The sequence below is a fragment of the Scomber japonicus genome, chromosome 10, assembly GCF_027409825.1.
Source record: "Scomber japonicus isolate fScoJap1 chromosome 10, fScoJap1.pri, whole genome shotgun sequence".
In the NCBI taxonomy this organism is placed as follows: Eukaryota; Metazoa; Chordata; class Actinopteri; order Scombriformes; family Scombridae; genus Scomber; species Scomber japonicus.
This window is the reverse complement of record NC_070587.1, coordinates 8,567,892-8,594,631: the sequence shown is the minus strand read 5'-3', so window position 1 is coordinate 8,594,631 and position 26,740 is coordinate 8,567,892. Positions and strand designations below refer to the sequence as shown.

Below are 26,740 nucleotides of genomic sequence, written 5' to 3'. Positions count from 1 at the left end.
TGATTGTTGAACATATAATGTCAAAGCCATCATAGGCTGACTGATAGTGGATTTTTGAGGCTGGTATTAATACCAATATTCTGAAATTTAAAATGTTGTGACATATCTGCTGATATTAATTTAATAACAATCTTGATTTAGATCCTTTAGTTTGAAAAACTGATATAACCACTAGAGTTGCAACTAATGATGATTAATTAATTGAGAAAATTATCAGCTGACTTTTCAATAATAAAAATAATGAAGTCTATAAAATGTTAGATATTAGCGAGCCCAAAGTGACATCTTAATTATTTTGTTTTGTCTCCTCCACATCTAAAAGATATTCATCGTACAATTTTATATGATAGAAAAAAAGCAACAAATCTTTGAATTAATTTGAGAAGCTGGAACCTGATGATTTTACTTAACAAAATTACTGACGCAGCTGCTTATCAGAATAGTTGCCAATTCATTTTCTGTCAAGTGACAAATCGTTACAGCTCTAACAATCTCCACTGTGTTGTCACAGCCTGCAAGGCTATATAATATATATATACACACACAAATATGTGCGCGTATAGTGTATATATATATAAATACATATATATATGCTGCATAAGTCTTATTTTAAACCTTTTTTACAGGATAGTTAAACCTCTTCAGGTAAATTATTATTATTTTTAAGTACTATCCAGCAACCTGCTTTCATGATATTGAGTTGAGTGTGTTGTATTTTATTCATTACTTTGTATATCCATTACTCAAATAAGAAGGATATAAGAGGGAAACATCATGCAACTCACAATCTGTGTCAAAAAAAGGCTTGGGGGGGGGGGGGGGGTCCACAGTCTAAAATTGTATGTAGCATTAAGATTTTCTAACTGGAAGCCTAAAGCACAGTGCAACACAGTAAAATGTCCAAATACTTTTGGTCATGTATTGTGTGATGTTTCCCCCTCCACAACTGAAAAGCACCACATTTTAATGTTTCACGTTAATTCCTCTCTATGGCTGACTTCACTTATCTTAAACATCCACAGAGCAAAAAAAATCAAAATGGAAGAAGAGCAGATATGCTGTAGGCTTAGAGGCCCTCTCAGAAATGAAACAAGAGCTATTGCAAAGAGAAATGTGATGCAAGAGCAGGTGGAGGAGGGAGACTGGGAGAATCCCAGGCCAGGCAGCAAACAGTCGAGTCAACACTCTGTAGGCATCCACTGTACCGCAGTGTCGTCCTGCCGCCCTATCCGACACAGAGCTGCAGTACTGCAAAGTGCGAGGGGAGAAAGAGAGAGAAGGAGGAGAGGGGGGAGGGGGGTACTGCACTGTCGTTACGAGTCCAAGTGGAGAAGGCAGGAAGAGAGACGCATTATTGCAGCAGCCTACAGTGCCATAACACTTTCACGGACGGAACAACCGCACTTCGACAGGACGCACGTCCGTCTGCACAGAGAGAGAGAGAGAGAAAAGAGAGAGAGAGAGAGGTGGGGACAGAAATCAAACAGAGACATCACAATTTTCATGACTGGACTTTTTTCCCCTCAATTTTTAAAATTGCACGCATTTGTCAGTAGCTTTTAGTAGAGGCAACTCAACATCCAGCCAATCAGTGCTGCGCTTCAGCATCCAGGCGCAGGATCACTTGGAGCAGCTGGACGCAGACCTGCAGGGATCCAAACATGCGTGGATTTCTCCTGAACGGATTATAATCTAGAAGTACTTTGCTCTTGAAGCTGCTCTCTTCACTTCCTGCTCTCCAGTCCCATCACACAGTGAATTATCACCCGACCCAGTACTACGTGTCTCGGTATTGCGGTACTTTGCTGACACTTGCAGTATAAATGCATCGCTAGAAGATCTGCTCCACTGCGCTAAGACCGTCCGCCTCAGTTTACTGTTAGCGCGGCACTTTAATCACTTTGCTAATTGAAAATTTGGACTTTCGTTTTGGACCTATATATCCTCATCTCTTTCTTTATGTGATCCTGTTTTTTTTCTTCTGTAGTGTTGTACTTCAGACCCTCCCTCTCCTGCCTCTCAGCCTGTCACCCCTCCTCCGCTGCCCGTGAGTCAGTTCAAACAGCTGCATAGAAGATGTGAGTATTAATGCGGCTTTTTTACTGCGCTCTTTTTTTAAACAACAGCATTTAAATTATCTATTGAGATGCTTCGGATAAATATATATTTCTGTGTATGTTTTTGTCATGGGGGGTTGAGAACTGAACTGATTTATTTCAGCTTGACCGATTTTGCTGACGCAAGTAAAATTTTCCGTCACAGCATCACTCAATTATGCATTCAAGGGTTGACTGCTGTTACTCTAAGGATTCGTGTAGAAATACATAGAGCTTTTAAAGATAAATACGCAATAGGCATGATTAAAAAAATAAGAGTTTATTACAAAGCATATTGTGGATTAGATGGTTTGAGGGACTTTGGAGTCTTTATCGTCTTGATGTAGGGAAACATGAATGTCAAATGACTGATTGGTAATCGGGTCATCCTTTTTTTTGTTAATGCTGAATTACCTGCAGAGATGTGACCGTGTTTGTGTTAAACTGTCCAGCAGGCTGAGTCAGTGGCTGCTCAGCTTATTTGCTCAGTTTTAAACCTCCTGCACCCATTCCTTCTCCCCCCTGCTGGATTAACCCTTTCTTTACATATCCACTCCTCTCCTCCGGCTTGAGCTCCTCATCTTTAAACTCTCTCTCTCTCCAGCTTTAGCGTTTCTTCTCAGTCCCACCCAACTCTCTGTAATCCATCACAAGAACCCCTCCTCTTTTTTCTCAACAGCATCCTCTCTCCGATCATCCTCTCCCCCTAATTTCTCCTTTATTTTTTCATTCTTCCCATACCATCGTCCTAGTCTCATCCCATTCTGAACTCATTCTTTGCTCATTTGTTTCCTTTTTTCTTCCCCTTCACGTTGTACTTTCTGCAGTCGTCACATCTCCACTTTTCGCTACATTCCTCTGTAACTGATGAATGAACTTAGTTACTCTTCCAATTAAAAAAGCTTGAACAAAGCCTATTTATCTTGTCAGTATAAAGTGAAGTACTCACTACATGATGTAAATAGGCATCAAAGGTCTTCCTCCTCCTGCTTCTTTTTAGGTCTGCCCCAGATGCTGCTGCCCCAGGTGGAGCCCCCGGTGCTCCAGGAGCCCCCGGTGCAGATGGAGCTCCAGGCGGCGGACCCCCCGCCCCACCCAATACCAGCAGCAACCGCAGGCTACAGCAGACACAGGCCCAAGTCGAGGAGGTGAGGTAGAGTGGGCCAGACTAAAATATTGGCCCAGAATTTGATTGTACATGCAGTGTGTCAGGAGTATTACTGCAGCCGAAGAAGAAACTCTCATCACTGTTTGAATAATGCAATATTTGGATGTCTTTGCACTTTGCTTATTCTTGACACGCTAGCATTTAAAAATGCTGTGTTCTCTGGTATGAAATGTTTGGTCTTCTTAATACAGAATTGGATTCTCTGCTTTCTTGTTTTCATTTGCTATATATACATTTAAACCCCTTTGTCCCCTTTTTAAATTGTGCATTACATGCTTCATCTCTCCCCCCTACCACTGCCAAATGCTTTCTCATCCTAGGTGGTAGATATCATGCGGGTGAATGTGGACAAGGTTTTGGAAAGGGACCAGAAGCTTTCAGAGCTGGATGACAGAGCGGACGCTCTTCAAGCTGGAGCCTCCCAGTTTGAAAGCTGTGCAGCCAAGCTAAAGAACAAGTACTGGTGGAAGAACTGCAAGGTGGGCACATAAGTGTGGGTCCATTAACCAGATTGTTTACACTGAAAGAAATTTACAATGCAATCTCAATCTGAATAACAATGTGTGTGTTAGTTTGTGGTGCAGTGTACAATGATAGTGACAATTTGCGTTGTATATGAAATCCATAGATCTTTTATTTTAACACCTCGATCAACCGCTCGAGGTGAGGTGCACTGAGGCGAACACACAGTGTCTGTTCTGGAGATGTCGTCATTTTGCTCTTCACACACTAATCTGTTAATGAGCTTCTGTGAAGGACTTAACAGATGCCTCGAGGAAAATGGGAGAAAAAAAAGTCTCTTTTTGTGGAGTTTTTACTACTGACTCAGAAATACTGGAGAGATTGCATAACCTCAGTACAACAAATGCAAAGAATCTCAACTCAGAATTTTTTTCTTTTTTTTTTGTATGTATTGAACACACACAAACACAGTGTGGCTTAAACTGAAAGGATGTACCATCATTTCTGTCTTCTCTTTTCAGATGATGATCATGATGGGCATCATTGGAGTCATTGTGGTTGGAATAATATTCTGTAAGTAGATGATAGATTCATCCTCATCCTAATTGAGGAAAGATTGATTGGTTTACTGATGTAAAGCAGATGATTATAAAGTGTTTTCTGTGGCTTTTCTCCTAGCAGCAGAGACGCTCTGTAAATAATGCACTGATATGTCAGTATTGGTGATGCATTTGCGCCCGTTAATTTTACAGGAATTTATGATACAAAGATAGTTCTACTGATTTTGTGGCAGGTGTAAGCCATAATATTTGTGTTTCTGCTTTAACAAGCCTACATCTGCCTGCATCTGAGTTGTCAATTATTTATGACCGCTAATTACACCAAATAATTTATTTAATATCAGTTGTATCTGTTCTTTAGTTTTAAAAATAGGCATGTAAACACTATATAACAAAGAAAGCTCAGTGAGTGTGCTGCTTGCTTTGTTTTGAGGCTATGATGCATTACTGGAGTCATTATACTAATGACTTTCTGTCCCTCTCTTACTCGCAGTGTACTTCTTCTACTGAGCTCAGCCCATCCACAGAGATGGACATGGACTTGAGAATGATATGAGAGGGAAGAGAGAGAAGAAAAAAAAAAAAACCCAAGCGCCACTCCTCCCCTTTTATCCATCCTCTCCTCCCTCTCTTCACACAGTCTTCCATCAAACCATCTTGCACTTATACATGACAGTAGTGTTTATAGGTGTCTCTGCTCTTTGTCCCCCTTTCCCTCCCTACTTGTTTTGGTGTAAAGTCTTACTCACTCTCTCCTGTCTCTGCACCTCATGTATTATTGAAGGACGCAGCAGGCAGAGTGAAAGTGGAAGAAAGAAAAAGGGAAAGAGGGGGAGAGAAAACCCCTGTGACACGGGAACACGTGGGGCTAGGCCCACTGGATGGAGCTATGGGGGAAATAACACGGGGAAAGACAAAGGACGAGAGGTGGAGAATGTGTGCAGGAAGATTGAACAAGAGTTTGCAGTCTTTTCTATCCCAGACACACCAAAGCTTGTTCATATTACCTTTTTTGAGAATCCTACATTTGTAAATTGATACTAACACACTCCTTCTGTCACAACTGCTGCCGTCATTGCTTCTTACTAACACTAAGTCATAATAGATTAAGATTATGATCATTTTTGTTGTATGCGCGTGTGTGTATTTGTGACCCAAAGTATTGTAGCCAGTAGCTTTTTCCCAGTTTAGCTAATGGGCTTTTACTAGTAATTTGTTCTTTTCCTTTCCTGTCTAATTTCTTTCATGTAGTCTCTTAATTCTGCAACGCTCAATATTGACATTGAAAAGAAAAAAAAAACATGTGGAAAAGGAAAAGACACTGTGTGAGACTATGAGGAAAGGAAAAAGTCATTCAGGGAAAAGGTAGTAAGGTTATTGTAACATTTATTTTTCCTGTATAAATAAGTGAAATTTAATTCTGAACTGATAAGCAATTATTGATGAAGTAGTTGTATAACTGTGCTTACTTTATACCTGGGTTTTTGTACTACAGGTGGTGGCATAGTGGTAGTGTTATGCTTAGTGGCAGAGTATTACGAACAGCAAGAAAAACAGACAAGCAGCCACTAACAGACAATCTACTGTACACATGAGGTGACCAGAGGAGGGTCTCTTAACTCTGACTTGGACAGAGTCACAGCCATAGACAGATGAATGTGTACAGTCACATTTCAAACAGGTACAGATGTCCACTAGTGTTGAGAGCTGTTCTGACAAATGGTTTGTTTGTTTGATTGTCGTTTTAAGTTGACCTGATCTCCAAGAAAAGCAGGAAAATGGGAGAAAAAGATACAATTTGCCGAGCCACCTGGCCCTCCCTCCCCCCTCACTCACATAAAAATAGACTCACTCCTCACCTGCAGTGCGTTAAAGGCCAGAATGAGGTTTGTTTCTTACTTGCATGGCAAACGGTGTCCATAATTTTGCCTATTTGTGTGACCTGTGTATCTGCCATTTCTGAATCTAACTGCCGATTGTACATTTTCTTTTGTTAGTGGTTTTAAGGACCTGTGTATAATGTCTTTCTGATCTGACAACTACTGCTTATGCAATGCAATGATGCTCAAAAGTTTGCCACATTTTGTTGAATTCAGTTGCTTTTGAGAGAAAAATAATATCCAGAGACTGCAAAGAACTGCTACTATAGTTAAAATCATGTATGAGTTGAACCATAGTACATATCTGTCGGAAAAAGTGTTTATAAATTCTTTCAGATTTTTGGGGGGGTTGTTGGATTTAACTGAAAAGCTAAATTTCCTCTCTTAGGACTGATTTTGAGAGTTGATCAAAATGTGAAAATATGGACAACCCTAATGTGCAAAATGCATTTATGCATAACTGCAGCTGTTAATCAAAAATTATCAAATGATATTGTGCACCAATATTATTTGGTAATGAACACACGTGTTTTGTGATTTACAACCTGAAAATGCAGTAAGAGATGCAACTAGGCTTGCGGAAATAAATGCATGCTTACCACTTTTGCTGATGCCAATAAAGAAATCATCAACAGAATAGAACTGTATGCGGACAGTTGTTGTATTTTATTATCATAATGTTCCCATTCAGACCATGTTGTTTTTCCTCAGTCTACTCCACTGGTGTACTTCAGCTTCATCAAGCCAATATACAGGCTGTGATTTTGATTGTTTTTGTAAAAGAGAAATGCTGTAATTTATCTACAACAGAGCTTAAATCAGATGTATAACAAGAGTACTAATATTGGTAATGTCAAACAACTTAAAACATTACACAGGAAGACATATCCTTCATTGTGAAAGGCAAATTACAATATCGACACCACACAGACAAAAAAGAACAAGGCATACAGTAATAAGCTACATTTAAAATAGTATCAGTAATACCCAAATGAGAACAGTACAACAAATAAGTAATCTTTGAAAAAAAAAACATTTAAAATGTTTTAAAACGACACCATTCAACAGTAAACCAGCAGTACTAGAGCAAGCAGACAAGCAAGTGCACGGCCCAATTTTCCACTCTATTCTGACGAAAGGAACTAATGAGCCCACAGTAATTCTCAGTAGCATAACTACTACTACAGCAGTATAACTTAATCCAGTCAGAATCAGACCACCAGTCCCATATTTTATAGTTGCTCATTCTGTTAATATGTACTATATAACTGCTATCTTTATAGAGCAACTCTAGAGACTTCTATGATGGGTCATTTACAGTAAAACATGGACGCAGCACTTCAAATTCAACAAAATAATAATCATTGACTGACCATACATTACTGATGTATGTCTCTGTTATTTGAGTACCATTTGTTTTAATATTTACAAGTCTGGAATAGGAAACAAGAAACAAGCTCCAAACTTGCTAAGTGCAACTTTGCAAAGGTGAGCTGCCACCGACAACACTCAACTACAATTTAATAAAGCAAATAAATTACACAGCTGAAAACTGAAATTCAATTTTAATCCAGGGAGCTTGTTTGTATTTTTCAGTTCAGTATTAGGATAGAAGTAAGAAATTAGTCATAACTCAAAGATCCCAGATTGACACAAAGATAATGGACTTTCTAGGCTCAGATTCATGTCCGGATGACCCAGTAGATCATCTACTAACCTATCTCATGACCTGGTAGAAGAAGAGTACAGTGATGATCAAGAAGCCCAGAACCCACCAATAGGAAGCTGTAGAGAGAACGGCACACAGAACAGTTAAGGATTTGTAGAAAGACACACAGTATGCTATATGCAATAAATACAACAAACAATCTTAACATGAAAAATGCCTTTTATCTCAAAAATAAATAGTTTTATTACACTGTTTGTTTTGTTTGGTTGATATTTTAAGAATTCTATTTATCTATCTATCTTTAATAGCACTTAAGTGTGTCACCCTTCAGTTAAGAAATATTTACTACATTTAAGCCATGCATGAATACCTAGTTCAGGACTTTCTACCAGCACACTGACAGAGAGCGGAGCATCCAGGGCCGGGTGAGACACCTTGCAGATGATTTTGGTTCCAGGGGAGATGTCAGAGGGCACAGTGAGGTGAGATGACAGAGAATAACTCCCATCACCATGCTGCCGATGGCTGGACAGAGAGACCTGGTCTTTTAAAACAGTTGGCTCCGTGTCTGTAGGAGAGAGGGATAACCACTCCATCTGAAAGGCAGAAGAGAGAGGAGCGTTATGAGCTGTGATGCATGTTTCTTCACTGGATTAGCATGCTGCCAGCACAGCTATTTCAAGATTTACTTAAATGCATTCATTCAAAATCCAACCAAATAAACATCGGGTCTGGTTGGTGTCTAATGTCTGACAGATTTACATACTGTATTTGTAATCTCAATTTGTACAATCCACTCCACACAAGCTTTGCGATACTTTGAGGTATTTAACAGCTATTTCACTGCAAGATTTATGTCTTGTTAAATCATTTAGTGGCATGGAAGGGATAACATAGCAGGCTGTGCTGGTTAACAGCTACATTTAAGAACATAAAACTGACCTGAGAATCCAGTGGGTAGTATTTACTGCAGTGGCAGCTCAGTGTCTGAGGTGATGTCTCCAAAACCAACTTCTCTTCTGAGAGTGAAACTTGGGGTGGTTCTGAAAAGATGTGCAACAGGGGAAGAATTAAAGGATGTGCCATGGATTTTTTTCTGAACTGAGAAATCAGTTTAGGGCGACACTTACGAATAACATGGAGTTGAATGACCTGTTGAGCATGGAAAACGCCTACACTGACTGTACAGATGTATGTCCCCTCATCCATAACCTTTAGCCCATTCAGAGTCACAGAGGCGTTACCCTCACCAACAACCTGGGCAGCATCCATGCTCGAGCCTCTCCTGTCAGCATGCACTGAAGACAAAAAATGACACAGGAAAACACAAAATGATCTCAACTCAAGGTCAATGAATTCACTTGATCTGGAGCTTTCAGCCATACACAGACAGGAATTGTTATCTGGGATGGGTACTGTGCTCCTTGTGCCCTTTTCATTTATTTTGCTTTTACTTTTTTGTATTTGTGTCCCCATTTTTGTGCTGTTTGAAGCTCAGCCTACAGCTTCAGATCTTGTGGTCTAACATAACAATCCATAAATTAAATGTTTAAAATGAACACATTTGGATTATCAATTTATCATCATGAAGTTTTTGAGAAAATATATTCATAAATATAATGATTGAAGTGGAAACTGATATCTTTAAGACACCAAGGACTATAAATTATTGCTATGAAGATCATGATCAAATTCACAATCAGATCTCTATCTTGGTTATTATTTAATCCATGTGGTAATATAATAGCGCGATTGCATGCTAATTTGAGGCAAACATTTGAAACTACACATTTATAAATGTCTTCACCTTCTTTGATACAATATACTAATGGTAAACTTATTTGTATTTTCTAGTTTGTGTTGAATGTGAAAGGCCTTATGTCTTCACTTGGTGAGGCTTCTTTTGTAATGGTAACATTTGCCAAAACTGTCCACAAAATCCTCAATAAAACTGAGCATATAGAGTCCATTTACATTTATTTATTCATAAACTGCAAAGCCACTAAAGCCGAGTTGCACTAATGTACCATCCTCAGCACAATCACTGCCATCTCTGCCAAAACTCTAACCACCTTTTTTAAACCTACTTACCCTGGATACAACTAGAAAGCCAAAGCACACCTCTTCACACAGTACTTACCCACTGTGGTCCCCTCTACATCATCCAACCGTGTCTTCATCTCAAGCACTTTCCTTCCTTTTCCTCTATGTTGCAATCGCCATTCAATATCCAATTCCTGCGCTAGTGGTGTGTCCGGCTGCTTGAAGCCACAGTTGAGTAGCACATCACCTCTCAGAGGGGCAGATACAGATTTTACAGGGGAAAACACCAGGAATATAACTGCAGAGACAGAAATTAAATATAACACAGGGGAAAGAGTAATGAGACAAAGTAAACCTTTAAAGTCATTCCTCAGAAATGGGATTTTAACTCTGCATCTCACCCTCAGTCAGCAGAGTTCCCGACTGGCTAAGAGGCAGATTCAGTTTGTTTTGTATCAGGGTTGACTGGTCCCTTTCCAACGTCAAAGTCTGCATAATCAATGCAGTGCTGAAATCAACTCCCTCCACATTAAGGGACACCATAAAATAGGTTGGTTCTGAACTGTCCTGGGACCCATGGGGAGAGTAACGGCTTATTTCACACATCACTTCCTGCTCATTGCAGTCCGCATGGAGCAACACAGCTGCATCAGGGATGTCAGGTGATGACACTGCCACAGATGGAGACAGGAGAAGTTCAACACATGTTGTTCCTATGTTACATCAAACATTATATGTTGAGAAGTCAGAAAAAAACCTTTGGCCTCAAACAGGATTGCATCTGGATCAGGGATCGAGGGTGGGACAAACGGAGTGAGTGCCTCAAGGGATTCATCAGGGGCCACTGCAACATCTCTCAAGACAAGAGTGGCTGGAGTCCGAGTGAAGAGAGAGCCTCCTCCCATTCCACCCAGTCCGACTCCCTCCTCCACCAGGGCACAGGACAGCACCACATCTGCAACCCCATTAGCTGTGACACAAGAAGCAGATGACAAGTCTCCTTAAAATGACTGATATAAAGTCTTAATTAAAATGTTATCTTTTAACAGTTTCACAATAGGTTAACCACCTTTAACTTACTAAAGTCAACTCAGAACAGTAATTTGACAGCGCTGTCATTTCTTGAACGTTTCCTGGACAAAACTATTCAATTTTATAAAAGAAAAATAGAGTTCTGAGACTTACTTCAATTTAGTTGTGTATTATTTATTAAAAACTTTACTTCACATAGACCTGATGCACTAAAATACTCCAGGTTAGATTATATTAAAAGTTAATTTGATTAAATGGAAGTACAGCATGAACAGTCCCCAGTATAAAAGAGACAAATTACATTAGTTTGTCCAGGAAGCTTAATTATTAGGAAATGCCTCTCTTAAAAGAATGCCAGATCAGTCAGTATTGGCACAATAATAATTTAGTACTGCATCAATACTGCTTACCATAAACGCACGTCATGAAATATCCAAACAAAACGACTTCAATCATCGTCATTATGAAGACAGGGTTCCGTGTTTTTATAACTAACTAAAATTAGAGTGAAATAGGATGAAGTAAAATAGCTGCTGAAAACAAACGAGCACACACGGACTTTCACTTTTGATTTCAACAACTCACGACAGTTCATTGTGTTACGACACCAAGAGTATTCTTAACCTGTTACTCAGCACATATAAAAGACGTAATATATACATATATCAGTAAATATAGACTAATTAGTAAGTTAATTGTTGAGTTAGGTGCTGTCGCTCTCTGTTCCGATGCTGGGCGCATGCGCGTAGTGACGTTGCTGGACTGGAGAGAAAGTGAAAGTGAGCAGAGCGAACCGTCCAATCACAGAGCAGCAGGCATAGTGGGTTACATCAAAGACATTATAATAAGAGAAGGACTTTGGTTACATAGACATATATACGTCTAGCACGTATATATGTCTATGGGGGGTTACCATGGACACAAGCGCCAACCTTCCTCTTTCACTGAAAGGTAAAATTGTCTTTTCATACTCAAAGTAAGGCTTTATTTGCATTTAATAAAACGTATTAGCTAGGTGTCTATGTATGACATAACTATTTATTCTGAAAGGAAAAGTTTTTTCAAAAATAAACTTATTCGCTTTCTTGCCAACAGCCTAATGTTAGCTAGGTGAGAGCTAGATAGATAGATAGATAGATAGATAGATAGATAGTGATATAATATGTCAGTGTTGGGTTTACAGTGTTTTCTGCTGTCTCCGAATGACCAAAAATCTTTTAAAGCTCTTACCTTTCTTGCATTTCAAACAGCGCTTTGAAATACTTGAAACAGCAACAACCCCTCATATCATTCGGGCCGAATGATATGATTGGTCAGAGTTTTCACAGAACCATATGAGAATGGAATAATGATGAGTTTCTATGCCTGATGGATCACTCTGACATTTTAGAGTGCCATTACCGTATTCATAGCATTTTAAATGTAATGTTAAAATGTAACAAAGGTTAATACTTCTTTCACATTAGAATACTGGCAAGCTTCACATACTTTCATTCATTTATGAACATGTATTGTGTGACTAGGTAACCTCTGATACAAGTGGCAGCCAACTATGACAACATTAGCTATTGGGTGGTTGTTAGCAACACTATGTTATGCTTCTTAATTTATTTTCAACTGCTAGATTCTGTGAACGTTTCTTCCAAACTCAAACAGACTGCTGTATGTACCTTACTTTGATCATTTTATTGTAAGTTGTATGGGGATCCTGGTGGGACTCCTTACGTATGACAGGGTGAAGATAAAGCATCTGCCAGCACTCACATACTGACACATACAGAGACGTAGAAAGGTGCATAAACAGAGAGAGTTGGAACTTAGGTGCTAGTCCAAAGTTGATGCAAACAGAAAGAACAAACAAAGTGGCTCAATCATTTTTAACCTTTGCAACCACACAAAATTGCTGTTGTATTCTCTATTCTGAGAAATTGATTTCTCAGTCAACTATCAAAACTACGTATCCAAAAAGCTGAATGATAATATATCATAAGAGGCTTCACACTTATATCACAGTTCTGCACATTTTTGAAGGACCCCGGTTCAAATCCTACACCAAGCGGTCCTATCCTGCATGTCATTCCCCCCTCTCTGCCTCCTGTTTCCTGTCTCTCTCTACTAACCTATACAATAAAGGCAAAACGCCCAAAAAAATATAATAAAAAATAAAAAAAACTTGCAACATGTGTATTAAAAATTAGATCAAACACACCAGATAATACAGTAGGACCAGCTCATTTAACAAGTTTGTCTCTGTGTGAACTGATATGTTGTTTCAGGAGAAATGTCTCATGCTCAAATGGACCATTAATGTCAAGTAGGCTGTAGCTTGTAGAATTTTGCAATAGATATTTATTCAGAGTATGTAGCTTTGTTTAACTTGGCAAAAATAAATTCAAGTATGATTTGTGGCATAATCAAATTAGCAGAATGAGGGGACCCAAAAAGAAATGGAAGGAGAGCCTACCATCTTGGTAAGTTCACCACGAGAAATTAAGTAACACTAACCCTAACTAATGCGTAGTTCAAGCCAGTATTAGAGAGAAAAACAAATATCATTTTGGTAGGAAGGAGTTGAAGAGAATATTAATCTTCATCGTGGTTGGCAATGTTTTTATCTTAACCACAGAAAATATTAATTTTATTACTTTACTAGTCTGAGATGCATGCATATAAATCAGCATTATGTCACATTATTTAAAGTAAAAGAAAAAATTAAGGAAATTCTGAAATTGTTGTTTTATTTTATTTTATTGTCAAAGGAAGATTATCTTAATTCATAGCTTTCCTTGACATGCATGTATGCATTAACTGTACACAAGAGTACATTTACAATAAAATTACTTTTCTTTTTCTGATGTAAATGCTTTTATTTTTACTTTAGTTTTGATCATCAACATTTTATCATTATGTAATCAATTATAGTAAATTCAGTTCTCCTCCATGGTCTTTTTGATCCAGTCCACGTAGTTGATGACTCTGGTATAGACTCCATATTTGCCTGGCTTTCCACATCCATCGATCCCCCAACTGACAATACCTGCAGCCCAGAATCGTCCGTTTTCATCCAGAGCATACGGTCCTCCATTGTCACCTTGGCAGGAGTCTTTTCCACCTTCTGGGAGTCCAGCACAAAACATGTTCTCCGACAGAGTTGGCACAGGGTATTTCGTTGTCCTCTTCACACGATTGATTGAATCTCTGCATGTCTCCTGGCTGACTATTGGAAGTTGCACGTACTTCAGCTTATTTGTTAATAACCGTCTGCCATTACGGTCTATGACGCCAAAGCCTGAGACAAGTCTGAAAAAAATGTAGTATAGTTTTGGTGAACTCATGACAAAAAAGTAAATCAGAGAAAAAGAAAAGACTTAAATGAAAGATGTAGTTCAAAAGAATAACTATGACAATATGTTATATACATTTTTTTAATGATTATATGGCATTTTATGCAATGAAAACTTTCAGTTGTTTACTTACCCCATCAAGCCAGTGACATATGTGGCCCCCTCTGCTGGCAAACATATGGGCATTACAGATGAGTTGAATGTGATCTGTTGTTCCATTTTGATCAAGGCGACATCATTATTGAAGTCTACACCATTGGAGTTGTTGTAACCAGGATGAACATGGATTGAGTCAGCATTAACAGCAGAGTCCATGAAGTGTTTCACAACAGTACTTCCCATGAAAATCTGCAAATCAAAAACATGAAGAGGAAATAATGTCTTAAACAGACAGTTTTACATGGGCTCAAAGTCACATATAAATCTACAAATCAACAGCATAAGAGGAAGTAAATCTCAATTCAAAAACATGGATGCCCTGGGTATGTAGATAATCACTGGTAGCCCTCTTACCCGCACAGTTTCTCTTGGTACTGTCTGTCCATTATATATAAGGTTATGAGCTGCAGTCATAACCCAGCGGTCTGCAATCATCATGCCTCCTCCTCTTCCTCCATCTACACTCAGTCGTACTTGCCATGGGATGGTATTATCTGGAGCTTCACTACCTCCAATGATCCTCTGATAGGCAGAGATGAGTGTTGTTGGCTGGCCACAAACTGGTTTGGACACAGATGTATACTCACGAGGAAACAGATTTTTACACAAGCACAGACTTCATGTTCCAAGTACTGATTTGAGACTTGGATCCAGATGAGTTTTTTGTGTTTCTAGGTTTATGTGATGAAAAGCAATACCTGGTATGCATGTTGGAGTGACAATAACATCATGGTTGGATCTCCACTTTCTATCTGCTTCACAGGTGAAGTTAACTGCAGGACAAAGGGAACAAAACAAAAGAAACATCTAGTTAGACATTAAACTTTATCTTAAGACCAACTGAACAGCATCAGCAACTTCTCAGCCCCCTGCAGTGATGTAAAAGTGTACTGCATGGTGTCAGTACATGGTGACATCAGTGTAGGGCATGTTTACAGGTGTAACAGAGCACACCCCTCACTACACCCATCAGTGATGCTGGGAGGGCAGTCAAAAACAGTTTTTCAACTTTGTGTTAAAGCTGCAGTTGGTGACTTTGAGGAGAGAGAGGACTTAGCATCAAATTTGAAGAAGTACAACTTTCAGATCCTTCCCCCTCCCTCTCCGCTGCACTCCTGCCCTGCCTCCAAAGTCCCTCCCCCAGAGGAGGCTGATGTGCGTGCGACGGCATGCGACCGGTAATACATGAACTACACTCCACACAGATAGATATAAAACACTTTACAATGACTTTCACATGGCTATACCTTACCTAGAAACTCGGAGATATGAACTTGACCGAGCTGAGGAGGAAGGGGGAGGGGCCTGTGTGCGTGAGCAGTGGTTGGCAGCTGTCAGACTCTCCATCAGACACAATCCTGGCTCTGATTGGTTCTTTTTGTCCGGTCGCGGTGGATTCTGGCAATTTGCAGTAGGAGCAGTAGGTGGAGCTAAATGAGCCTGTTTTTTTTTTACAGATTACTAGTTTCATGTAATGCTGTCTTTACATAGTGACAGTCTTAGCAAATATGACAAAAAGTTACTTTTAAGACTTACCAACTGCAGCTTTAAGCTCTTGGTATTATACTCTTGAAGAACCATGTCATTATTTTTGCACATTATAGCCAAGTGGTAAACTACCACTGCAAAAAGTGTCATTTTCTCAATTTTTTTAATAAATCATTATGTTCATTATTGTTTAAATCTTTAAATTCATTAATACGATTTGAAGATTTACAACAGGCTTTTATGTAATTGACAGTTCGCTCAGCTGCTGCTCTCCATGGCACCAGGATTCACACAAAGTCAGACTATTATTATGCTACTACTGTGTTAGACATACAATGTTAGCACGATTTAGATGAAGAAGCTAATGTTAGTCCAAATATGCACCACTCAATGTTTCCGGTAAGCTAGTATTAGCTCAGGTCCGAGGTAGTGGGGTGTGTTTTGAGAGTGTGAAATGCAACACCCCTAATTTGGAAGGTTAATTTCCCTAAATCTGTAACGTAGTGTAGATAATGCAGCAGATAAGCAGATAATTACTTGAAACCATTGGCTGCTAGGAATGGTAAGAAAAATCTAAAACATTATAAAATCTAAAACATTATAGAACAAATCAATATCTCACCATTTACATCTCCAAGGAGAGAGTAAAATGGCCCATTGCATCGATACTGAACAACAGAGCGATACTGATTCTGAAAGCCAGACAGGAAGGTCACCCCTCCATTCAGCAATGCTTCAGGTTCTCCACAGTCAATTACTGCAGAAAAGAAAAACAAGGACATATGAGTAATTTGTATGTTTTGGCTTGTAAAATCAAAAATTCTCAATTTTCATGGTTGAGTCACAAAAACAATGGATATTTTGTTTGAACATCATGGACAAGCAAACATTAAACATTGCAAAATCAACAGGTAGATTTAACCAAACAATATGGTGGAAATTTTTATTTCACCAAGTGCCAGAATAATTTGACAATAGCACTCAAATTTCTACATTGATCACTTATCTCCCTCACTGTGTGTGCTGTAGTCCAGGCTCCAGCCATTGCTCTGGCCATCATCATCAGTGTGGTACTCCAGTCTGACAGTGTTGGAGTTTGAGGTTATCAGACCTGGGCTTTGTCTACCACACAGCTTCATAGGCTCATTGTCTGGAATGGTCACCTAGAGCAGAGGAAACATTACATTTATTGAATGACAAGGCTCAGTTTATGACCCATTTTTTCCAAAAGAAAATATATATTAAGGAAGCTGCTTCTTGTTATACCTCCAACCAGTTGTGGAGACAGGTTTGGCCTTGATGAGTGTCCACGCTCTCAATCTGGAATTTGTCAGAGAAGTTGAGAGAGACAGTGAAGCCTGGTTCAACAGAGATAATATACTGACAGGACACAGCATAAGGTGGGGCATGTGGGTATCCTGGACTGGACAGATGTCCCTCTGGCTCATCAAATATACCACCGTGGCAGGACACTAGGAACAATGAAAAGAAAGAAATCACAATACTGCAAATATTCACACGAGAAAAATGGTCACCCTTAAAGAATATAATATTTATCACTCAATTGCATGTCAAGTCAAACTATCGCTAAGAGTTAAGTGATACTTCAGCTGAGTTGTAACAGTGCAAACAGCCTGTTTTTAACATAACTGAAATCTCTGAAAGAGAGGTAATAAAAATGATTTGCTCTCTCAACAAATCTAATGCCAAGGATGATGTGCCCCATCATGCAGCTGGTAAATCTGTCTATCAGGCATTCTGATGTCCCGACTAACTGGAAGGTGAACACGAATCCAATCTTCAAATGTGGAAGTAAATCTGAAATCAACAACTATAGACCAATCAGTTTTCTTAAACAGTTATTAGAACATCTCAATAACGGTTATACAGCATTACATCCGATGCAGTTTGGTTTCCGGGCTCCCCATTCCACAGAGTCGGCCATAAGTATGTTTATTGAAAAAACAAGTGTCTCCTGGATAGGAACAGCTTTGTGGGGGCTGTTTTCTTGGATCTTAAAAGGCCTTTGACACCGTTGACCACCGAGTACTGTTCGGTAACTAAGCTGTTGAAATTTAATTTCTCTACACAGGCCCTCAATTGGTTCAGATCATATCTTGCAGATAGAGAGCAGTGTGTGGTGGTCGGTGGTATCAAATCCCCTTACCTGGACTGTCAAGTAGGGGTCCCTCAGGGATCCATACTTGGACCTATTTTGTTTTCTTTTTACATTAATGATTTCTGTGATGTTTGTAAGTGTGTTAATCACAGTTGTACGCGAATGACGCGGTTATTTTCACCCCTGAGAAAAACACGACAGAGGCTGCTCAAATACTGACAACAGCAATGGCTTGTATTCAGGACTGGCTCACTGATTCATGTCTTTCTTTAAATGTTAAAAGGTCGCCAAATATTGATCATTGTGGTGTCTTTCTGGGAGGGGAGGAGTTTGCTTTGGTGAGCGAGTTCAGATACTTGCAGTCATCCTGGACTCGATACACTAATTCAGGAAAAAACATAAAAAAGTGTCTCTGAGACAGAGGTCAGGACAGGTCAGGAATTCATTAACTAGCAGTGCAGCTTTGATGTTTTTACACTGTATGATCTTCTCACATATAGACTATTGCTTAACGAGCTGGTCACTGGCATGTACGACAGCACTCAAACCGTTCTCTCTATAAAAAAGCCCTAAAGACTCTGGATAAAAAACCCTTCTCCTTCCATATCTGCAAGACCATTAAAAAACATTTTTTTAAGTTTCCATAATTTTAAAACTTTCAGATTTGCCTGTTTTGTAAGAGTCTCCACGGTCTTGCTCTACCGCCGCTGAATGAATTCATAGGCAAAGGACTCTGGGAGGTATGAGCACCAGGGCCTGTGATAGAAGAGACTGTGAGATTCCCCACAGGCGCACTACGTATGGGAGGAACGTGTTGTCTGTTGTGGGGGGAGACATTTGGAATAGTCTTCCCTCCACAATAAGGGAATGCCCCACATACTCTTCTTTTAAAGGAAAACTAAAACAATGGCTCAAATCAAACCAAAAGTGCGACCGCTAACTGGACTTGAGTCTGATTGAACATTACTTTTTATTGCATTGTTATATCCTGTCTGGGTCTGGTATGCTTCTGATTGTGTAATGGATTGTGCTCTGTGTTTTGTCTCTTCTATTTGTATTTTATCTATGTATTTGCTGTCTCTTCTATTTGTTTTTTTTTTCTATTTATTTATTAGAGACTACAGATGCAAATTAGCAGCTTTGCTATAATCCGGAATGTTTACAGAGATATTTAAATATCGTTGTTCATTAATGTGTACTGTCCCCATCCAAAAATAAAGCATTTATTATTATTATTATTAACCTAGTGGGTAGTTCTGGTGCTTTTTGCTAGCACAAACCTGCTAGCAAAAATTAGCATTAGCATCATCACCATAACCATGGACTGTAAATGCACTGTTCTAACCAAACCACCCTCTTGTCCAAATATAGTCACTTCTCATTATTTCTGGCTCCAGTAATCCGAATTGGCGATGTTTACAATAGCAACCTCAACACTTCAGAACAGGAGCCTACGAACCAACGGTGGCCATGTCCATTTTTATGTTTTATGAACTTTAGTTGAGTATTATAAGAACAGTTTGGCATTTTTGTAAATAAGCTGATTGTTTTTTTTCTTTCTGAGAAATAGATGAAAAGATTCTGTCTCATGTCTGTATATTAACAACAAGCTGGAGTCAGAAATGTATAGTCTGCAGTTTAGCATAAAGGCTGGTGGCAAAGGGAAACAGTTAGTCTGGCTCTCTAGAGTTACTAGATTATGCCTAATAGCAGCTACAAAGCTTGTTTATTTGTTTAATCTGTGTAAATGTAAATGACCGTTCTTGTTTAAAGGGGACTTGGGTGTGGTTTCAAGTGGTCTCTACCAAAAAGCATGGCTGTTTAAGTATGGATGAAACAGACCAGGTACAAAAAGTTAATTGATTATTTTAAAACATTTGTGTAGACAGAGCACGGCTAGCTGTTTTGCTTTATTTTATGTCTCCTCATATATAAAAGTCATGAATCTGACATTGATCTTTCTAACACTTGAAAAATAAAGTAAATAAGCATATTTCCAAAATGTTGAAGTACTCCTTTCTTCACCATCACTGTTCCAGTGTTGCCAGATTGAGACATTTTTGTTGCTGCAGCTGCCTCTTGCATCCCCACCTCATCCGTTACATGTAAGGCTTTTAATTGGACGTATGAATCTGCACTAATAATAATAATAATAATAATACATTTTATTTGTACAGCGCTCTTTTTTGGTACTCAAACAGAGTGAACAATGAATTAAAATAAAAAATGAAATAACATAATAAAATGCTTGACGCGGACATTAATCATACATTAAAAGCAATTCTAAAGAGGTGGGCTTTGAGCAGTGATTTGAATGTGGGCAGGTCGGTAAAGTCACAGATGTGATTGCGGAGCAAGTTCCAGAGGGAGGGGGCGGCAATGGAGAAGGCTCTGTCACCCCAGGTCGGCAGGTTGGCATCAGCAGAGCGGACATTGCGGGAAGGTTTGTGGTGGTGGAGTAGGGCAGTGAGGTAGGAGGGGGCCTGGCTATGGAGAGTTTTGTGGGTGAGGAGAAGGACTTTGAAGTGGATGCGTTGTGGTACAGGGAGTCAGTGGAGATTGTGAAGGATACTCACACACACAGGTGCGCTGATCTGAGCGAAGTTCGTAGCCGTGATGACAGGAGCAGAGGTATGAGCCAAGGGTGTTGAGGCAGATCTGAGAGCAGAGTGGGCCATCTCCTGGTTCTGGCCCAGAACACTCATCAATGTCTGATAGTGAGAAAGTCATGACATTAATGGGAGATGTTGCAGTCAAGGGAAGTGACAGCAAAGTTGACTCAAGATGGAGAGGTTCTACCTATTGCTTGATAATGTGCAGAGAAACCAAAATTCTGGTGGCGCTCTGGGTTGCTGTCATCTGTTTGTAATATGAGAGTGAGTCTGTTGCCTGGAGAAAAGATGGGCTGGTTGCCTGGGTGACGCCCATCAGTAGAATTCTTTTGGCCACAAAACTTCCCCAGGACCTTTTCATCGTAGAGCACCTGAAGGATTGTGTCTGAGTTCAGTTATGCAGAAAACAGTACAATATGATTTATTGTACAAATGCTGAAAAGGATGTATCCAAATACACCATGTGGCACTTGGAAAGGAATCTATTTCAGTTGAGTCACCAAGCTTGGAGCCAGAGCTGCAACCCAAGACAGCTACATCATGTCTCACTAATATCTTTACATAAGTCCTGGCCCAAACAGGCAGTGTATCCCGTAGTATAGAGCGTAGTACAACAAAGTAAAAAATACAGATACATTTTGGGTATATATATCATTCCCCAAAGGCGAAAACGTGTGTTGCCCTGGTAGCAGGGGAGTTTAGTTATAGGGCTTCCCAGTGGAATTTTGTCATATTATATGTGTTAAAATACTGTAAGGGCATCATAACAGCAGCCTGCAGAAGCTTCGATGTCCAGGCGTGTGAAGGTGAGTCGGATCTGGTAGCCCTCAGGTACACTGAGGTCCCACTGCTTCAGGAGGTTGGAAGGGTAAGGCTGGGGATACTGGGGAGACTGGACCTCCCCATACATTACAGGCTCAGAGTCGGGCAGCGGCCAGCATTCACACACTGACACGTACAGAAACCTGTTTATGCATTAACAGAGAGAGTTCGATCTGTTTATCAGACGGTGGTCATCTTCGCTGCTGGTCCAAAGTTGATGCAAACAGAAAAAGAATAAACACAGTGACACTATCAACACAACCGAGGCAGCCACATAATATTGTTGAGACTTTATATGTTTATAGATGGATCACTCAGTCAACTTTGAAAACACTGCTCATCTGTGCTCATCTGTAATTTTGACTGCACAGAAAATAAAAAACTAATCAGCTCAAGAGTAAAAAAACAACTCCACAATGATATTAGACTGATATGATAAGCAGTGAAATTTGGAATCAAACTAGAAATTCAAGACAAAAAACAACTTAAGTGCAACACACAAATGCATTTGATACCCAACTAAACTTACCAGATGAGACAGGAGGTCCACCCCATCTTGGGATCAAACCTATTCATGAGTGAATTCTTCCGCTGCTGTAGGAGCAATCGTCTCACATTCAAGTGGAACATTAATGTTACAAAGTCTGTAGTTTCCAGAGTTTAGCAACTCACTGTCTTAATGCCAGGAATGTGGTTTGTTTGTCTTGGCAAAATCAAATCAAATACGGTCGATGCTTGAAGTGATTCCTCTAAAAAGAGAAAAGCAATTTCTGACTTGTTACGATTTAAACAACACAACTGTTTTTAAAACTACGCGGACTTTGTTTTTAGACAGTTGTCAGGTTTCAGCTCATTTCAAACTGTGGTTCATTCACCCACTAACCTCCTGCTGTCACTAGAGGGGGCTATTACACTTTTTTCTGCATCCTCAAGATTCTCAAGTGCCTTTCACTCGAGACCAGACAGACAACGTCAATGAAACGGCAGTATGCATAATGAATAATTTCTTTATATATTTTTTTCTGAATTAACAAGATAATGATCTGAATTCTGAGAAAAGTTTTGAATGAAAAGAGAAATTGGTCTGTTTTTCAGAAGTAACAAGGCACCTGACTTTTGTAAGAAGAGCCACCAAGTGCAAATGTTGGTTAAGCCAGCCGCCACCATCTGAACCCCATTGCACCTAAAGTCCTAAGGGTAAGGGTCCTTGAAGAAACATATACATTGAGCAATTTTTTCCCCAGATGATTACACAATTAAAACAGGCTTATGAATGATTTTCCACCTCTGCCAAGTCCGTCCTGCTAGGTGCCACTAATTTCTACACACTGCACCTTTCACTCCAGAGAGAATAATATCAAAAATAAAGAAAATTGCAGACAAATATAGAAGGTACAAAGAACAAACTTTTATCTATCCTAATGTTTCGATACTTTGCTGAAACCACTAATTGGTAGTAAAACATTATTTGTTGTAAATGCTGCAACTTCAGAGCTGACATCAGAGCTATGACATTTAAGAGAGCCACAATTATTTGTTTTAAGATGACAAAACAATCCAATTATTTTTTATTTCAAAAATGGGTTCAAAGGAAATGATTAAAAAGGTTATGAAAGAAAATGTTGGTTTATAAAGTGAATGTGGAATTCTGTACTGTACTGTCAGCACTGAAGGCTGAAGCCCCTAAAACTCTGCTGTATATATTACAAGATAGCAGCAGAGATTTGTGGTTTGTGGTTATCTACGAGCAAGCAGTTCTCATATCTACTTCTGCCCCCTGTTGGTGTAAACAGGGCCATGTTTTCAGTCTACATATCGTATCAATATATCGTATGCCAGTTGCCGTGGAAATGTCTGTATGTGATTTGGACAGGTCCGAGGTTTAGATATAAAGTTTATTGTGACTTTGATAATGTGAATGAACTCATGTTGACAATAATTTGTTGACACAAAAGAAACGGCAATTGCATATCACTTTCACCTACACAGGACACACAGCTAAGTAGTTAGCTTTCTATTAGCAGCTTATTTTTTAATTTTACATTAATTTCCATATTGTGTAAAGGACCGGAAAAAAATTTGGTGTGCGCTCTGTCCACACATGCTGCCCTTTTCTGAGTTTGAGCCCCTGCCCCTCTATAATCATGTGCACGTCCCTGATTATACATACTCACACACCGTGAGTGTGTGGCTTAACAATCTGTTAATGAATGAGGCTGGCCAGCTGCCAAATTGCCACACACTTAACCTGTTAAACGTTCACGGAAGGTCCCCCAATTGGGGGACCCTGAAGACTCTCCGCAGTAAAAGGCATAAAACGCTGCCTATGCTTATGTAGAAATACAGTTATAATGCACATCAAATTAAACAGGAGAAACTCCACTGCAAGCACATATAGCTTAATTGACTGATTGATTAAGTGAGCACGAGTTGTTAACAAGAGCTAGGATAAGGCTAACGGTTAGCAGTTGGCGCTACCTTTACACGTAATAAACGTTGCCTCGCCAAAGGCTATACATCAAATAAATAGCATAGCTAGCATTTTTAGATTAACAGTCTAAAAGACTGTGTAGGAGAGAATGATCAAATGTGAGCTGGCCATCTACGCCAAATACAGTAAAGTCATCCACATCATCCTCCTCAAGTACCTGCCTCCCCATCTACGTCAATTGTGTTTAAATGACACCCTTCCAGTTTCAACTCTCAGTAAGAACCTGATGTCAGTAGTTTGTACTTTGTCTGTAGGATCAACACAATACTTATCTTATTTCCATCTTCTTGTTGTCTTAATTCAGATTGACAGTCTAAAGGACTGTCAAGGAGAGAGTGATCAAGTCTGAGCTGGACATCTATGGCAAACACAATGAAGTCAATTGTGTTTAAATGACACTGTTCCAGTCTCCGCTCTCTGTAAGAAGCTGATTTGGTATTTGGTACTTTGTCTGTGGGATCAATGCCTGACTTCAATTTCTTGTTGTCTTAATTCAGATTAACAGTCTGACAGACTGTCTTGGAGAGAGTGATCAATTCTGAGGTGGACATCTACGCCAATTGTGTTTAAATAACACGCTTCCAGTCTCCACTGTTGGTAAGAAGCTCATGTCAGTAGTTTGTGTCCATCTTTTAAACATCTTGTCTGTGTAATGTTAATACATTACTTTTTTTTTTCCTTTCCTCCATCTTTACTGCTAACATGGATTTATAGCCTGCTGAACATGACTGAATCCTTGACAGAAGAAACCTGGACTCTACTCATCTTCTTCAAGTCTTTTTTGATTCTTTCAGAAGCTAAGTGCTCTTTTTGTTGTATTCATCTCTTTTGATGTTGGGGGTCTCGTCGTCCAGTCTTTGCAGCTTTATATAGCCTCAAATATCAGGATTTCCTTTTGAAAACTACTTAAAAAAGATCAAAAGAATGGTTAGAAAGCCTAGTTCACCATTGCAACAAATTATATGCCGAATTTCAGAACTTGACTCAACAAGTTTACATGAGGAAACTCATCACAAAACCCACAAAAGCTTGAAAATGTTGCACTCAGATGGACCTGTTCCACAAGGCTTTATAGGAACTGTCTCCCAGTTTAAAGAACTGGAAATAGATGAGTTTGTCATTAATTCATCAGAGAGGGACGGATGCATCAAAATAAATGATAAGATGTTGGTTCAGAATATCATTGTTTTTGAAGGCCAAGAATACATAGTCTGCAAGGAGTACAGACACATTACAACATTTTTTGACTATCCTGTCTACTCTACAGATTTGGGAATTTGTTTTGTGTCAGACCTGTCATCAAATTTAAAGGTTGAATATGGAGAATGAGCATAACACCGCCATGTAGTGTCTCGAGATCGTAGTTGCAACAACCAAAAATAATTCCAGCAGTCAGGTTGCCAGGTTCGTTGCCGAGTGTGTCAATCGATCAGCCTGTGCCATGTCAAGTGATGAATCATAAAGGGTAACGACTAATTTCGACCAATTAATTTTACAACAGTATTTAACGTTAGCCAGTCTTCAACTGGAAGTCTTTCTTTGAGTGGTGTGTAATCAATTAGCTAGCTAGCTCCCAACTCAAAATGATTGCTTGTTTATGTAGCCTGATCGGCGTGAGCAGACCAGTCAGTAAACTACACAATAACCCATGATGCATTTCGTTCCTACCCAAGCTGAAATCAGCAGGCTGAAGCGGATTTTATTTTAGCTCTAACTCTGTAAATATACCACTTTATCCACATGTCTAACCTTTTTAGGCGAGAACGTAGCCCTTTAGATCCACAATGTGACGCTAATTTGTCCAAATAACATCTGCTTAAAGTTTTGTTCCTGCGAATTCGGAGCCACTCAAGTTAGCCGTAGCAAGTAACACACTTCTGGTCTTTTATTATTAAGAAAACCATAACGATAGAGTTGGTGCTTTTATTTTGAAAACAGGAAGCAAACATACAACCTCGCTGTAAGGCTGTAACTGACTTGAAACCACCGAGGTACATTACATTGTACCGCCAGTGGGAGTAGCAGTTAAACCTGAGGAGCGTACCTATGTTCCCCGATCGCGGCTAGCTCGGCGGCTAACTCATCTGCTAACTCATCAGCTAACTCAGCTAACTGGCTAACTGTAGACGGGATCATCCCTATGTTCCCCAGTCACATACAAAGCAGGGAACAACAGACTCAAGTGCTGTATGTACCTTACTTTGATCATTTTATTGTAAGTTGTATGGGGATCCTGGTGGGACTCCTTACATATTACAGGGTGAGGATAAAGCAGCTGCCAGCACTCACATACTGACACATACAGAGACGTAGAAAGGTGCATAAACAGAGAGAGTTGGAACTTAGGTGCTAGTCCAAAGTTGATGCAAACAGAAAGAACAAACAAAGTGGCTCAATCATTTTTAACCTTTGCAACCACACAAAATTGCTGTTGTATTCTCTATTCTGAGAAATTGATTTCTCAGTCAACTATCAAAACTACGTATCCAAAAAGATGAATGATAATATATCATAAGAGGCTTCACACTTATATCAAGGCCTGCACATTTTTGAATATAGAAATTAAAGATAGAAATTCATGAAAAGTAAAATATCATTAAAACTTGCAACATGCGTATTAAAAATTAGATCAAACACATCAGATAATACAGTAGGACCAGCTCATTTAACAAGTTTCTCTCTGTGTGAACTGATATGTTGTTTCAGGAGAAATGTCTCATGCTCAAATGGACCATTAATGTCAAGTAGGCTGTAGCTTGTAGAATTTTGCAATAGATATTTATTCAGAGTATGTA

At 39.3% G+C, this 26,740-nt stretch overlaps 2 protein-coding genes, 1 long non-coding RNA gene and 1 pseudogene across 3 annotated transcripts; 2 read left to right on the top strand and 2 right to left on the bottom strand.

Annotated features, from left to right (window-relative positions):
• The first annotated feature begins 1,283 nt into the window (after positions 1-1,283).
• Positions 1,284-6,732, top strand: vamp1b (vesicle associated membrane protein 1b). The gene is made up of 6 exons (XM_053326503.1): positions 1,284-1,878; positions 1,988-2,078; positions 3,097-3,244; positions 3,585-3,743; positions 4,248-4,299; positions 4,780-6,732. Coding segments are annotated over exons 2-6 (378 nt in total). The 5' UTR covers positions 1,284-1,878; positions 1,988-2,076; the 3' UTR covers positions 4,797-6,732.
• An 88-nt stretch (positions 6,733-6,820) lies between these two features.
• Positions 6,821-11,620, bottom strand: tapbpl (TAP binding protein like). The gene is made up of 8 exons (XM_053326457.1): positions 11,321-11,620; positions 10,636-10,848; positions 10,280-10,549; positions 9,976-10,176; positions 8,966-9,133; positions 8,778-8,878; positions 8,206-8,431; positions 6,821-7,951 (listed from the first exon to the last, which is right to left on the bottom strand). Exons 1-8 carry the CDS (start codon positions 11,370-11,372, stop codon positions 7,884-7,886), a joined length of 1,299 nt encoding a protein of 432 aa, XP_053182432.1. The 5' UTR covers positions 11,373-11,620; the 3' UTR covers positions 6,821-7,883.
• Positions 11,621-13,771: 2,151 nt separating this feature from the next.
• Positions 13,772-26,740, bottom strand: part of LOC128366273 (uncharacterized) — a 29,257-nt pseudogene continuing 16,288 nt past the window's right edge.
• On the top strand, positions 22,385-24,542 carry LOC128365901 (uncharacterized). Its single transcript, XR_008321850.1, has 3 exons — positions 22,385-22,651; positions 24,250-24,364; positions 24,443-24,542. It is a non-coding gene; the product is annotated as an uncharacterized LOC128365901 (long non-coding RNA).

Coding starts and splice junctions, on each gene's coding strand:
- vamp1b (XM_053326503.1), top strand. Junction 3,245..3,584: donor CACAGGCCCAAGTCGAGGAG/GTGAGGTAGAGT, acceptor TTCTCATCCTAG/GTGGTAGATATCATGCGGGT. Junction 3,744..4,247: donor ACTGGTGGAAGAACTGCAAG/GTGGGCACATAA, acceptor TTCTCTTTTCAG/ATGATGATCATGATGGGCAT.
- tapbpl (XM_053326457.1), bottom strand. CDS start 11,372: ATGACGATGATTGAAGTCGTTTTGTTTGGATATTTCATGACGTGCGTT. Junction 10,550..10,635: donor AATCCTGTTTGAGGCCAAAG/GTTTTTTTCTGA, acceptor CATCTGTGGCAG/TGTCATCACCTGACATCCCT. Junction 9,134..9,975: donor TGTAGAGGGGACCACAGTGG/GTAAGTACTGTG, acceptor TTTTGTCTTCAG/TGCATGCTGACAGGAGAGGC.